We start from the raw sequence: 15,376 nt of genomic DNA, 5'->3' as shown, positions 1-15,376 counted from the left end.
TAATATATAATGAAATGTAAGAGAGAACTATCAACCAATTGTGAAAGAGAGGATGCTGCAGGAGGGGTCTGTTTTTCTCTTTGATATCTCTGTAACAAAACAAAATTGAAGGCCATAAAAATTATGGTCTGTTTTAGCAAAAATGATTTTATAGAAAGCATTTTATGTTTAATTTCATACATTTTCAAGGGGTGAGAGATAAAATAGGGACGATGACATGCTAAAACAAAATTTGAGGTGTATGTTACACTAGTGTAAATTCAGGATTTTTTTACGTATTTCCTTTTAGAATTAAGAACTTAAAACTTGTATACTATTAAAATATGGATCATTAGCTAAGATTTTATGCTATTCTAATTGGTATAACTTAAACAAAAAATAGTTTAATAAAATATTGAATGTAAGACACTAAAATCTTGTGTCATGTGCAGTAAAAGGTACCTGTGCCAATAGGGATAAGAAGTAACATTCTGGGGACATCTACAGCAAACTCCTCCTGAATATTGCCATTGGGGATATACCCATTGAGGTTATTCCCCATGCTACTTTGAATTCCTCACAAGGAGTTATTGTTGAGAAGGATTTGAAGAACATCCCCATGTCAGAGATCTAACCAAGGAGTTTCTGTAGTGTGACGTATCTCCACTCGTAAAGAAGGAATTATGCTACCTACCGCTGTTCTTATTTTTATGTTTACATTGCCATGTCCACCTGTCACTGTCGAGGCAGGTTATATGAACTGTAAGGTACGGTTATATATTTCCCAATCATCTCAAATGTTTCCAGTGTCAGTGGTTCAGTAATTTGAAAGTATCTTGTTGTGGTTCTGTGAAGTGTGCTTGTTGCGGTGGAAAAGACCACGATGCTTATGAGTGCGAACTGGACCCTCACTGTGTTAATTGTAGTGGTTTCCACCCTTTTTACTATAGATCTTGCCATAAGTAGGTAGAGGAGAAAGAGGTACTGCATTTAAAAACTGTTAACAACATTTCATACCCAAAGACTCGGAAGTTATTGTCTCCTACTCCATCTCGGACATATGCCGCTGCACTATGCTCCACTGCTACAGTGGGAGTACAGACGGACCTTTCCGTGCCTCCATCAGAGTCTTTTTCATATTATGTGAAGAGTCTTTTGCCCTCAGTGGATAACCCCTGAGTTGACAAGTCAGTGTCTACTCCTATCTTTGTCCCCACCATTCCTTCCAGTGACTGTCCGGGTCCACCACCTTTGGCCCTGGCTTTTAATGCTCGGGTCCATCTTTTTCGACCACGAGGTGTAGAACGATTATTTGTTCATGTCCTCAGTTGCTCAAATCTTAGTCTAATGATAGAGATCTGCCCACTTAACCAAGGGCAGGATCCATGGAGGTCGATATATTCCCTTCTAGTAAAGTTCTCCTCCACCTAAGTAAAAATGGCCACTTTGATACAGTGGAACTGTTGAGGTTTACATTCTAATCTGGATGACATTAAGGCCTTGATTGATTCCTGCCATCCCATATGTCTTTCCTAACAAAAAACATTTCTGAAACCTGCCGATACAGTCACATTTCAGCCGTTTTCTTGATACCAGAATGTGTGATGGACGAGTGCATGGAGGGGTGACACTGCTGGTCAACCAGCAGTTGCCCACCTTATCGGTGTCACTCGATACAGCCTTGGAGGCCGTAGTCATCTGTGTTTCCTTGGGTTGTACCATCGCTCTTTGTTCTCTCTACCTGTCTCCTGGAGAGACTTATGATCAATCAGACCTTGAGTCTCTCAATGAACAGTTGCCATCTCCCTTTTTAATCCTTGGAGACCTTAATGGACACAATCCCCTCTGGGGTGGTTCTGATATTGATAGGAGGGGTTGTTCCGTAGAGCATATGCTTTCAGATTACAACCTTTCTCTCTTAAGTACTGCTTCTTTTGCTTATTTTCATGCACCTAGTCAGTCTTTTACTGCGATTGATCTATAAATATATGCTTTCCATCACTTTTCTTGGAGGGTTAACAGTGATTCACAGGGCAGTAATCATTTTCCTATCTTTTGAAGGAGATTGGCCATGGTCGATGCCACATGACCCAAGTGCCACAGTAGAAGATGGACCAGGCTGACTGGCTCTCTTTCACCTCTCTCTTGGAACTTAATCTTGCTGTCGTTAGTCTACCGTCTATTAACAGAGTGCATTGTTCAAGCAGCTGTAAATTCTATACCTAAAACTTCGACACGTTTCCCACGATATCCTTGTCCATGGTGGTCTCCAGCCTGCAAGCAAGAACAGATGGCTCAGAAACAAGCCTGAGATACTTTCACAGGTATACCACTCTTTCCAACCACACCACTTTCCAGCGGGCTCGTGCCCATGCTTGGCAGGTCAGATGTCAAAGTCAGTAGGAATCTTGGATTAAGTTCACAACTAGCATCTGTTTTACTGCCAGTTATAAATTCATATGGGACCAGTTTCGGAAGATCAGTGGGAGTTATTTTTCCCATCCCCTTTCCATCTTGCTTTCCAATGGCCAGAAAGTTGCTGATGTACAGAACATCACCGATACTCTTGGTGAGAAATTTTCTTGTGCATCCAGCACTTCTGTTTCTACCCCCGCCTTCTTGGCCATCAAGTCTCGGGCAGAGTACTCACTTCGTTCTTTTCATGCCGATCGTCTCTATGATTATAATCTCCCCCTTACACTAGTAAAACTCAAACATGCCCTTCATCGGTCTGGCAGTACACTGGTCAGACCTGATTATGTTCACTATGAGATGCTAAGCCATCTCTCTCCTGCCTCTCTTGCTATTCTTCTGATTGTTTTTAACTGGATCTGGCAGGAGAACATTTTTCCTGATGCTTGGTGCCATGCTATTTTCCTCCCTTTCTCTAAGCCTGGGAAGGATCCCAAGATTCCTTCTAATTACTATCCAATTACTTTGACTAGTTGTCTCTGTAAGTACTTAGAGAGGGTGGTTAATGCTCATCTTGTTTGGTTCGTCGATTCAAACAACCTCCTCTTGCCCACTCAGTGTGGGTTCTGTCGATAGTGCCCCACCGTGGACCACCTGATTCAACTTGAAGCCTTCCTCAAGAGGGAATATCTTGTCTCCATGTTCTTTGACCTTGAGAAGGCTTACGACACTATGTGGAGGTATGGCATTTTGGGGGACCTCCACTTATATGGGTTGCATTTACCCATTTTCATTCGGAACTTTTTACTGGATAGGAGATTCCAAGTCCTCATGGGTTTGACTCTTTCCTGTTATTTTACACAGGAACTTGGAGTTCCTCAGAGCTGTCTTGGATGTCACACTTTTCAGTATCAAGATTAATGCTATCACTACACAACTTCCTCCAACTGTTGCAAATGGGCTCTATGTTGATGTCTTCCACATCTTGTGTCGGTCGTCGAACATGAGGTTTATTGAATAGCAGCTTCAGACTACTCTCAATCGCTTGTTGAAGTGGACCACAGCAAATGGTTTTAACTTTTCTTTTTCCAAAACCACTTGCATGCATTTTTGCCACCAGTGGGTCCTACACTCCAATCCTGAGCATTGTCTCAGTGATATTGTTCTTCCTGATGCAAAGTTCATGGGTCTTATCTTTGACCGTAAGTTTACTTTCATTCCTCACATAATGCAGCTATGTCTCAAGTGTACAAGGGCACTAAACATCCTCCGTGTCTTCTGTTCCTCTTTTTGGAGAGCAGATCAGTGTACCCTCATTTGATCCAAACTGGACTATGGGTGTCTGGTCTATGTTTCTGCCAGGACCTCAGTCTCGAAGATGCTGGAACCCATTCACCATTTGGGGCTTCGGAAGGACGCTTTTCGCACTTCTCCAGTCCATAGTTTGTACACTGAATCCCACAAACCTCCTCTTCACCTTTGCCATTTGCACTTTTCTCTACAGTATGCTACCAAGCTTTGATCCTTACCACAGCATCCCACCTTTCTTCCTCAGTGGGCCCTGCTCTTTCAGAAAATGGTCTGCAATTCCTTCTTTTGGCCTCCATGTCAAGGCTCAACTGGCTGAATTCAGTCTAGCATTTTATAACATTGCTGTCCCCAATGATCAGCTGATTCCACCATTGCTTATTACCATCCCTATATGTGACCTTTCCTTGAGTCATCTGAGGAAGGCAAATACTCCTGATTGGATACTCCCCTCTTTCAAACCATCCTTCTATTCCTGTTTACACGAATGGTTCAAAATCAGGTGACTCTGTAGGCTCTGATATGGATTGCTGTGGCTCTGTAGTTGCTCGCAGGATCCCCTTTACAGTTTCTGTGTTCACTGCTGAGTTGTATGCCATTTCTCTTGCCCTGGATCATGTAGAAGCTTTGCAGTACAGCAATTGTACTATTTACACTGATTCTCTTAGCTCTCTACTGGCCCTGGAATTGCTTAATGTTAATTCTCACCCTGTTCTCATCGATATTCAACAATGACTGGCCCATTTTTTTCTATCTTCTGTTTCCATCCAGTTTCTCTGGATACCTGGCCATGTTGGTATTTGCAGAAATGAGGTTGCGGTCACCACAGCTAAGTCCATTTGCTCTAGTGCCGTCATGGCCATGCCTGTCCCATATTTGTATTTAAGACACGGCTTCGCGCCAGTTGCCAGTCGACTTGGTGTGAGCAGTGTCGTAACAAGCTTTTCCAACTTGAACCTTCTGTTGCTCTTTGGCCGTCTTGTTTCCATAAGGATCCGAAGGAGGAAGTTGTCTTGGCTAGGTTACCCATTGGTCACAGTTTTTCAACTCATCATTTTCTTTTATCTGGTACTGAACCACCAATGTGTAGCCTTTATGACACTCAAGTCACAATAGCCCACATCTTACTTTCATGCTGTCGTTACGACCATGAGCGGCGGCACCATTTTAGACGTGTCTTTTCTACTAGTTTACCCCTGATGTTGGACTTTGTTTAGTTTTTAACTTGATTTATTTTTACTTTTACATTTTTATTGGTTGTTTGGCGACAACAACCAACTAAATCAGATAAATTTATGGGTTTAGACATAGTTTGCTGTATTTATTTAGGTGTTCACGGAATACTTCTACAAATTCTATGTTCATTGTAGAATTGTTTGCATTCTCACTTGCCCAGGATTATCTCAAAGCTAAGAAGTACATTAGATTTGCTTAGCTCTTTGAAGGTGCTGTATTTCCTAAACTCTGTCACTCATTGGCACATTTTTTTCTCTAACATGTTTATTCATCCAATCTTTTTTGATTCCTGGCCATGTATCCATCAAGCAAGCTTGCTGACACCACAGCTTAATGAGCCTCCACTGTCAACACCTTTACCACATATGGACTACAAGTCTCTCATCAAGACAAAGGCTTCATGCCGGTTGGCAAGCAATATGAGGTGAACAAAGTCTAAAGCTTTTCTATATAAAACTTATAATTCCTGATTGGCCATTTAGTTTTTCTCACTGTAATTGGGAGGAATAACTTGTTCTCATAAGGCTCTGCATTAGCCACAATTTTATTACATACTTTTTCAAGAGAATGTTTAGAATTGCCCACGTTACTTTATAACCTAATATCCAAACAATGGTATCATATTAGACAAATTTTAATTTTGATGTGTATTTAGTATCATACTGGTATTGACAATGATGACACTGTCTAGAGATTGACCATGTTTTTAGTTCTTTACAGGATATAGGCCTTTTTTAACCTTTTTAAAAATTTCTTTATATCACGTTTTTATTTTATACACTTAATTTTTGCTTTTTAGTCTCTCTCAAGGAGAAAAGGAGAGAATTTTCAATAACCACAGCTGTAATTAGGTCTCAAATTGGTCAAGAGATGAAGATATGAGCTAAAAGTTTGTACTTGGGAAAAAAAAATTTGGAGTCTCTATGCCGACGACTAAAGAATGTTTGATGCAGATAGCTCTTGAAGAGAAAGAAAGCACAAAATGTCTTGTTGAAACTTATTGGTGAAATTATGTTGGAGTTTCATTGTGTTTATTTTGCATATCTGATCCATCTAAAGTTTATCCTCCAGTCTAGAAATTTTGTGTTTTAGCAAAATATTTAAGATAATATAATTTGTGCACGGTGATAAACAGTTTAATCATTAAAAAAATTAAAAGTAATCAAAGTGTCTCGGTTTTGTGTCATTTGTAGAATCTTTATTTTTTTTATAGGTACTGGAATGGCGTATGCTTTTGTGGACTATGATGATCGTAGAGATGCTGAGGTAAATCACCAAGTATTTTGCTATACACATTTTTTATTATCATTATTAATTGAACAAATTATTTTCTGAAGTTAAAGAAATTATTAACTACAGAGCATGTGTATCAAGAGAAATTTAAAAATACTGGTACGTTATTAACTTTTGCAAATATCAAGTACAGAGAGTTGTGAGAAGAAGCACTGAACAAAGTCAGTTTTTTACTTCATACTTATTATAGAAATGCTGTTGTAAATTAAGCACTCGTAATTAGCTACAACTTTTGTTGTTTTGAATTCTTACTTTACCTAACTTCTCAAAAAAATTTCAAATGTTTTGAACCCAAAAGTGAAAATGTAACAAGTATTGTGAGGTTGGAATAGACTGCTTCTGTTGTCTCTTAATGCTCCAGCTTTGTTTTTTGAGTGGGTCAGTGTGTACGGCTATTTTTCTAGAGGTTTTAGCATGGAGATCTGAAAAGCAATCCATTGAAAATTCAAACCCCTACAGTATATATACACATGCTGTCTAAAATGCCAATAAAATCAAACAATATTTAGGTTTCTGTGCAGTATAAATTTATTTGGAAAAGGGTTTATAGCCTTTAACTCACAAAAAACAAAAATTCATAAATAATTTATATATTATATGTCTTAACAGTTTTTAATGAAAATGTAATTGGAACTAATAGCCTTTTATTGTATATTTATGTACATTTAGCTTTTGTTTGGATAAGGCTTTGTTCTTTAATAAATTTATTGACATTTAGTACAGGTTATTAAAAATTAAATTGGTGGTGAATCAACTACATAACTGTACATACTTTTCTTGTAGTTTATATAAAATAAAATCATAAAACTTTACATGTACATTTCTCAATTTATGTAATAATTAGTTTTGATTATTCTGATACTGTTCAAAAGAAGGAGAGGAGAAAGACAGACAGACTCCAATCATTTCTGATGCATTCACCTGACCATGCAGTGCCATGAACCAGTGTTCCTAGTCAAGAGAGTGACTGACATGCCTTTAGCCATTGAGTCATGACTAAGCCTTGTCTACCAAATTGACCATGCCATCCTGTTTTGACTACTGTGTTTGAAAAGAAAATGAAAGCCCTTCTGACCCGAATCATAGCTAGAACTTGCATAAAGCCACTAAGTTGAAAGCCATCACCAGACCAGACACAGCTTTTATCCCACATTTGTTCATTTGACTGGCCTTGTGTATGTGGTACCGTGCTCTCTGTATTCTTTAAATGCTGGGGCTCTAAAGCAAAATTCACTCCTTCTGAGAATATTTTATTAGTATGCAGCTTTTTTTTTTATCATACCCATACAAAATTAGATTACTTAGAAGTTAGAAAATTGAGGCCTCGTCTCTTAAAAGTTGTACTCGACTCGTCCGTGAGAATCTAATAGTTGGTCATTTCATTTTCATGTGATTCAGTTTTGTAGACCCCAATCTTAAACATAAAAGATACTGAGTCATAAGAAACAAAAAATTACTTATAAAAATAGAAAAAAAAATCAATTGAGCAATTTTAAACCAGCTGTATTTTCACATAAACTAAATTTTTGTGTTGACTCTAAAGTTTACATGAAATTACAAAACATATTTTTACTTCTTTTTTTTTACATGCGGTATAGAACCTATTTATTACACATAAAATTATCAAGTTGGCACTGCATTGGTTTTAAGCTACTTAAATATCAGGAGTATTGGGTGCAATTTGAGGGTAAATTGCTATAGTCTTCTGGTATTGGAGGCTAAAGTGTGGAATTACATAATATAAAACATCCTAATGTATACTTTGATGCAGTTAAAATAGGATGTTCAAAAGAAAAAAGAAAATTGGGCAGTTTTTCTACTGAAGCTGAGTTGAAAGAAATGTTACCAGCCTGCTTTTTACCTTTTTATGTCACAGTGTCTTATTTTAATTTTTTAGTGATTTTAGGCCAAAATGTTTGTCCAGGTTGGAATAAGAGGAACTTGACGTTTTAAGAGGTTTGTCAGGTAATAGTAGTGGTACTTTAAATTTATATGCATCATTTAAGTAAGCCCACTTAGAATGCATAGTATTCCAATTTTTATGAACTTCACAAAATTAAAAAATAACTTGTAATTTTTGTGTACCTTAGGTCTCATGCTTGAATTTATTATTTTGAAATCAGTAATAGTATTTAGTTGCAAGTTGTTTGCAACTCTGCTGACTTTACGTGTGACATAACCATAACATTCAGCCTTATACAGATACAAGCCTGCTGGTCAGTGACAGACAAACTACAAAAAAAAAGCTTCTATGACTATGCTGCCTTAGGTCATCAGTATGTTACCCTTGCTACTAGTGGAGTTTTCGGCTTTTAACCCAAGAACACCTGATGAGGTTAGGTGTGCATAGTGATATTACCAAGCACTGAAGCAAAATTGTCGCATGTAAAGCTTCAAACATACCATGTTTGGCCAATGTAATTATTACTGTTTAAGAAATTGAATGTTGTATATTAATATAGCTAATACTGTAAGTATCTAAAATACATATTGAATTATATTTTATACTGTAGGTTACTACAAATTACAGAAACTCGTACAAATGTATGTCTTATTTACTATATGCCAATTTCCAGCTAGATGCCTATAACAGTAGCACAGCCTGTGTGATCACATGATTACACATGTATCTGGTCTAGTTCGCCTTTCTCAGTGATGCAAAAAATAACAAATTTTTCTTCCTTTAAAGATTTTAATATCACAAAATAAGTTTTCATCAGAGTATAAGAAAAGTTTAAAAGAATTGAAATGTTATATAAACCATGAAATGGTGAGTATGAGAAACTTAAAGAGTAAAGACTACATAAAAAAAACATCTGCCATTTTTACCTACTTTAGGATGAGCACATGCTATAATCTACTATTTTGAGATTGGTAATAATATTTAGTTGCATGGTGTCTGCAACTCTCTTTAAGATTTTTTTTTGGTTGTTTTTGAAGTTAGAAAAGTGCTATTTGTACATGCATTTTTGTGTTTTTTAATGAAAAAATAGACATTAATGTGCAGATTTATAGCAATTTTTTTAAAACATCATTAAATGTACCAAAAGAGAATGGTGTGAAAAAAAGATATTATGTTAAAGATTGACTTAATTTGTCTATATATTTGGCCAGTGTTGAATAACCAACTAAACAAGTATTCTTTATCACCTGTTTTCATTCATTCATGAGTAATACAGATAGAATTAGCTTTACTTTATTTGATGATTTTATTTTCATAACTTAAGATCCCAAATTCAAATGAAATTGTTACACCATGAGTTTATTCTTATGTACCTAAAGTAACACAAGTATTTTCGTATTCAGAATTATTTGAATTCAACTAAGTCTTTTCACTCAAAGGGTGAATCAGTCATCAATTTGTTTATCCAATTCTTTTAAATCTGATTTTTTTGATAATTAAGCTATAAAAATTATACTAAAAGATTAAAGTTTAATATATTTGAAATATGTAGTTGATGAAACTAAATATAAAGCATTTTGTAGCTTAGATTTACACCTTTCGAGTCTCATTCAATATTGCCAAGACTTGTATCTAGACTTTCAGTCTCAATGAAATTCTTAATCTAGGAAAAACTATGAAGAAAAATGAAATGTTATCATGAACAAAAGTACACGTGCATTCTAAAAGAGACTTAAATAGCATTCTTGAGCTGTTTCAAGAAGTAGAAAATGTAGTGCAGACATTCCGACACAAATTTTTAACTCTTTTGACTGTACAAAGGATTAAAGATATTTGGTAGTAATAAACGTTTATTTTTCTTTATATCTTAAGGCCAAGTAAATAATATATGTGTTATAATACCAAAAGAATATTTATTAATTAACATTTATTCACCACTTAATATTTTTTAAACACCAACACAAATTTTCAACTCTTTTGACTGTACAAATGATTAAAGATATTTGATAGTAATCAGTATTTATTTTTCTTTATATCTTAAGGCTGAGTAGATAATACACGTGTTAAAATGCCAAAAGAATATTTATTAATTAACATTTATTCACCACTTAAAATATTTTAATGTTAGTAATAGTATGCCTACTTGTACTGTAATTTAAGCATTAGGTCTAATACATAAATGTAGCATAAAGCTTAGCCGAAACACTACATGGTATATTTTATTTTGCTTTTGGTTACAACTCAATGTCACAAAACTTTTGAATTAAACTATTTGCTGTTATATCAGTGAAGTTATAAAAAAATATAATTAATATAAAAACAAATCACCATGAATATTGAACATTCAAAACCATAGTTAGCCTAAGAACAATCAGGTGATAGTTTTGTTGTTAAACAACAATGTATATTATTGAGCATTACCAAAAAAAGAGTGTGAAAGTGTTCTCAACAGAGTGACGAAAGGAATAAGCTTTTTATAGTTAGTGTTATATTACATGTATGTAGAAATTTAGCTTGATTGGAAAATCTCCTATATAAACTGATAATTACTTGTACTAATAAGCAAGATATGAATCTTGTTTCAGTCTTTATAGGCCCATATTCAAGTTCAGATTTGTTTGGACAACAGTTTGTTTGGCATCTTAGTAGAAATTAGCTAATTGTGTTTATAATATTAGAAATGTTTGTGAATTTTTTCATATTGAATCATTTTTTCACTATAAAATATTTTGTAAAAATATTCAAATTAAAAAAAGACATTTAAGCGTGCAGCTAAACTTGATTTGGGCCCGTCCTGATGATAAAGCTTAACAATATAAACGTTTTGTTACAGTTTGGTATTTAAATGAATAACAGTCATGCTTCAAATGTGCTTTAGGGGCTACACTTGTGCGTCTTTGTTTGTAAGATTTGTGCAAGTTGTAGTTTTTATTTTTTCAGTACGGCTTTTGCAAATCCTCTTTAGATATTCTTAATATTCACATCTTTAGCTTAAGGAACAACTATGCAAAATTAGTTTAATAAGATCTTCTCATGTTAATTTTGATTGGCTAAGTTTTCTTTAATTCTATTATGAAGGATGCGATTAGATACGAGAATGGACGTGAAATGCGAGGCCAAAGCATGGTGGTGGAGTGGGCAAGAGGTCCATCATATCGTTCATCTGTAAGTACTAATTTCTGCAGGCATTTTAATAATTATATAAACATACATGTGTATAACAAATATACATTCATTAGTTTCACAAGGCATTTGAAATTATGGACTGTATGAATAAGTTTGAGATTTTGGAAAAAGAAAATGTTATACTGAACAAGAAGCAATAACAATATTTTGATAAAAGATCATACAGAAATTTCAAGCAAACATTTGTATTATGGTTGGTATTGTCTAATGTCTGCAACTGCTGCTTTAAATGTCAACTTTTAGTGTGCCCTCTAACATGTACAAGTTGTAATATGTTAGCAATTGCCATTGTGCAAGACATGCTCAGATCTGTTATTTACATACTGATCTATGAGATTGACTTAGTTGATAATGAATACTATCAATGGCATAAAGAGTATAATATAAATTCCAAAATGAATCATCTATTGCATTACTTTGAAGTAGCTGATGATTTTAAAGTGAAGTGCAAAATTGTTTAGAAATCATTTCAAATAGAAGGTAGCTTCTACTTTATATGCAATTCACAGTCATCTGAAAATTAGACATGCTTAAGGCAATAAGAATTTGCAACAAACATTATAAAATATACTGGATCTAATACTAAAGGTGAAAATATTACCTCAAGTTCTTGAGTGTTCAACTAAACAACAAACCTCTGAGCAGTACATTATGTTGTACATTAATGGTCATCATATTAACCCTATCGGCACGGGTCAAAGGCTATGTCATCGTGTTTGTTGACTCATTCAAAGGTTTATTGAATTATTATTTTATGACTGTATGTCAGTAAGTTTGGTATCAAATTGTAGATTATAATTCTAATTTTAGTATTATCCATTAGTTAATTTCTTGCTTTAAAAGTAAGTAGTAAAAAAGAAACCCTAAATATTGATTTTTGTGTGTCACATGGTATGTTGAATGCAGTATTTGTTCAAGTTAGATGTTTTTGATGTTCAAATACAAATCCTGGTAGGGTTAAAGTTACACTATGCATTCAGTAAAATGCTATGTATAAGCAACTGAAGTCGGTTGTTATTGATATAACCACTTCATATGGACAGCTATAATAAAGCCACACCTTCCATCATGTACCACTGGTGGAGCACAGATGCCATGTTGAAAGGACAACTGAAATAACACAAATTTACATGATTAAATCATTTTTTATTTTAAAATTACACATGGTGGCCAAAGCTGAAATGGATAAAGACAAGATGTCAAGAGAAAGCTGTCAATGCAGTGATTCTGTCATAAAACATGATATAAAGCCATAAAATTATCTAAGACAGAGTTCACAATGAGGCTTTACGTTCCTACTACATAATTAGAAAAATCACTTACGCTGTAAAAGTTTAATGAAGAAATCATAACCACAGTACATATTTCTAAGCAAGACTTATTTTACTGAAGAAAATTTGTTGTAAGTATTTATGAAAGATACAAAGCTTCAATTGTTGGTCAAATTTTGAATATCAATGGCATTGGCACTTCTGTAACATTAGACCAACTTGTATTGGAGAATTAATGTTTACAATAATTCAATATCCACTGAGTGTATTTTCCCAAAATTTGCTGAACTTTTAGTAAACAATGCAGGTATGTTGTACACAAAAAAAAGTGATATTTTTACTGAAGATTTATCCTTGAATTTATTTTAGTCAGACTGACTAGTGTGAGTGCAAGGTGAATCTCATGTTATGAATAAAAATACTTTTTTTTCCTATATGAATGTCAAAAGTTTTTTGTTTTCAATAAAACTATATTTTATCTATTTACTCTTTCTTAACTATTCAGTCTCTGTCCATTTGACTAACCCTGTAATCATCATGAAAAAATATGAAATAAATCTAAATTACCTTTTTCTTTTTAGAGTGTTTGCATATTTTAAAGAAAATTACATTTATTTATCTTGAACACCCTTAGGCTTGTAACTTTTCATGTCTGTTTTCATTTAATTTTAATATTTTATTGCTCCTTGAATTGTTCTAACTACTGTAAATAGTAATTAGTCACCCAACGGGAGTGAGGACAGTTTAGGGTAAACAAAATTTTGGGTTACACTAAGCATTGTCTAACTAAATTTGCTCCTCGTGTGTTACTCAAGGCAAAAAATTTAATTTTTCTTCTTTTAAGTTTTCTTTATTTAACCTAATGAGTTTTAAATTTTTACATTTTAGTTACTTTTATTAAAAAATACACATCAATAAATAAAAAAAACTTTAATAAGAAATAAGGCATATAGCACATACTTTTGGATTCAGATTTTTAGTTCTCAGGAGCCAGTCTTTATTAAACTTACATTTTTTCCTCACAAAGATATCCAAAGACTGCTTCATGTAGCATACAGATTTCCATTTTTACATGCAGTAGTTTATATTTCAAGAGATTATATCTAGCACACCAACTTTAGTCATCACAATACAATTTGCTTGAGAAATGGTGCCTTTTATCGAAATAAGCTAATGATGTCATTATCGCATAGTTCATAAAATCTCCCTTCTGTTGGTTATAAGCATCTACCATTGATAAATAAGTGTGAGTAAATAAGTAATTTCAAAAGCATGAAGAGTTTGGAGGAGCTTCTGTGGTGGATATTATAGATCTATTGATGTCTTGGAGAATAAAGAAAGTGGGAGATTCTTATTTTAAATTCTGTTCTCAGTATTTATAGTTGGTGTTTTTAATTGGTGGGCATGCTGAAACTCGTATGTAGAACGAAAGAAAATCTAAAAGAATTCAGAGTAAAGATGCATCAAGTGACAAACAAAAGGAAAGATTGATAATTTATTGAAATATTTCCTTCTAAATTAAGAACAAATTAAACTTAGGTTAAAATTTGAATTATAAACTAAACTGATGCCACGTTTATAAGTTGACTATAAAGTTATTTAATAAAATTTTGTATGTAATTGTAAAAGTCATTACACGCACACTGACTTCTATGGTTGTCATGGTTAGTAGCTTATACAATCATGTTATCTGATTTCCACAACATTAATGTAAGTATTACTTAGTATTTTTATTAGTTTTACTTGTGATATAATAGAGAAAATGTTGGAACATCTAATAAGTATATGAGAATTTGAAAATAAAAATATTTAACCTCTAATAAGAGATTATACATCAGGTATTTTGAAGGGTTCTGATAATGCTGGATTACGAAATGAATCGGGCTACTTCCACACATATCATGCAATCATGAATGCTCTGGAATCCCAACAAACTGTAGTTGATCTCTTATTAGTCAGTAGAAATGTTGTTGTACATTTCAACTGCTAAATTAATAGCTGTACAAAAAATGATTTAACTCTATCACACCCAAAGGAGTGCAATAGGCACCATTGAATTAAAATAATTATAGAAAATTAATCTATATTAGTGATATTTTGCTAGATTAAAACAACTTCTGCTAAAATTAATCCTGTCTTTTTCTTCTTTTTTTAAGCTTTCAAAAAAATGTGCATTGTTATTTATACTTCATTTCAATCATGATGTTGCATTATGATAAGAAAAAATGTTTATTGTGGGACAAGATGTTGTATGTTTTAATCAACTAACTTGCACTTAAATGTAAAAAAGTTTTGTTTTGCTAACTAGGCTTTATGTGTTAGCCCTTATATAAATTAGGCCTTATCAGTCAAAGTAACTGCTTTAACCCGATGACTACTGGCTACTAACTTTCTTAGTAGGCAATGCAAGTCTTGCTATATTTCATTCCAACAATAAAACTAGTGGACGAATATTTTCGAAAATTCATAAATACTTTGACAAATGTAGGTAGTTTAAGAAACATAAAGCCAATTACTTTAAAGAAATTTTGTTTTTTTGCATTATTATCTTTAATATCTCGGAAAATTACATTAGGAAATCATATTTATAAGAAATGATTACAATATTTATATTTGCTACAGATTTGAACTTATTACTTTTAATGTTTTAGTACATTATTTTGAAATCCCCAAAAAATATCCTCCATAAAATGTATATTTTATCTATTTTTAATTTTTTTAATAATCACGTATACTTCTTATGGTTTCAAGTAATATACAGACCGCAAATAATATTTGTAAATAAACC

At 33.7% G+C, this 15,376-nt stretch overlaps 1 protein-coding gene across 3 annotated transcripts in view; it reads left to right on the top strand.

Annotated features, from left to right (window-relative positions):
* LOC106458390 (serine/arginine-rich splicing factor 6-like) overlaps positions 1-15,376 on the top strand; it is a 45,546-nt gene that overhangs the window by 5,369 nt on the left and 24,801 nt on the right. Inside the window, exons 2-4 of one of the 3 annotated variants that reach the window (XM_022384580.1) lie at positions 5,245-5,359; positions 6,149-6,201; positions 11,210-11,296. In XM_022384580.1, the coding sequence (XP_022240288.1) occupies positions 6,157-6,201; positions 11,210-11,296 (132 nt within the window). In that variant the 5' untranslated portion in view covers positions 5,245-5,359; positions 6,149-6,156. Of the gene's footprint in view, positions 1-5,244; positions 5,360-6,148; positions 6,202-8,204; positions 8,564-11,209; positions 11,297-15,376 lie in introns of those variants that run through there. The other 2 variants (XM_013917899.2, XM_022384579.1) reach the window with 2 other exon arrangements.

This window comes from Limulus polyphemus, unplaced genomic scaffold, assembly GCF_000517525.1.
Source record: "Limulus polyphemus unplaced genomic scaffold, Limulus_polyphemus-2.1.2 Scaffold455, whole genome shotgun sequence".
NCBI classification, from domain to species: Eukaryota; Metazoa; Arthropoda; class Merostomata; order Xiphosura; family Limulidae; genus Limulus; species Limulus polyphemus.
The sequence above is the reverse complement of the archived record's forward strand: the minus strand, read 5'-3'. Positions and strand labels throughout refer to the sequence as shown.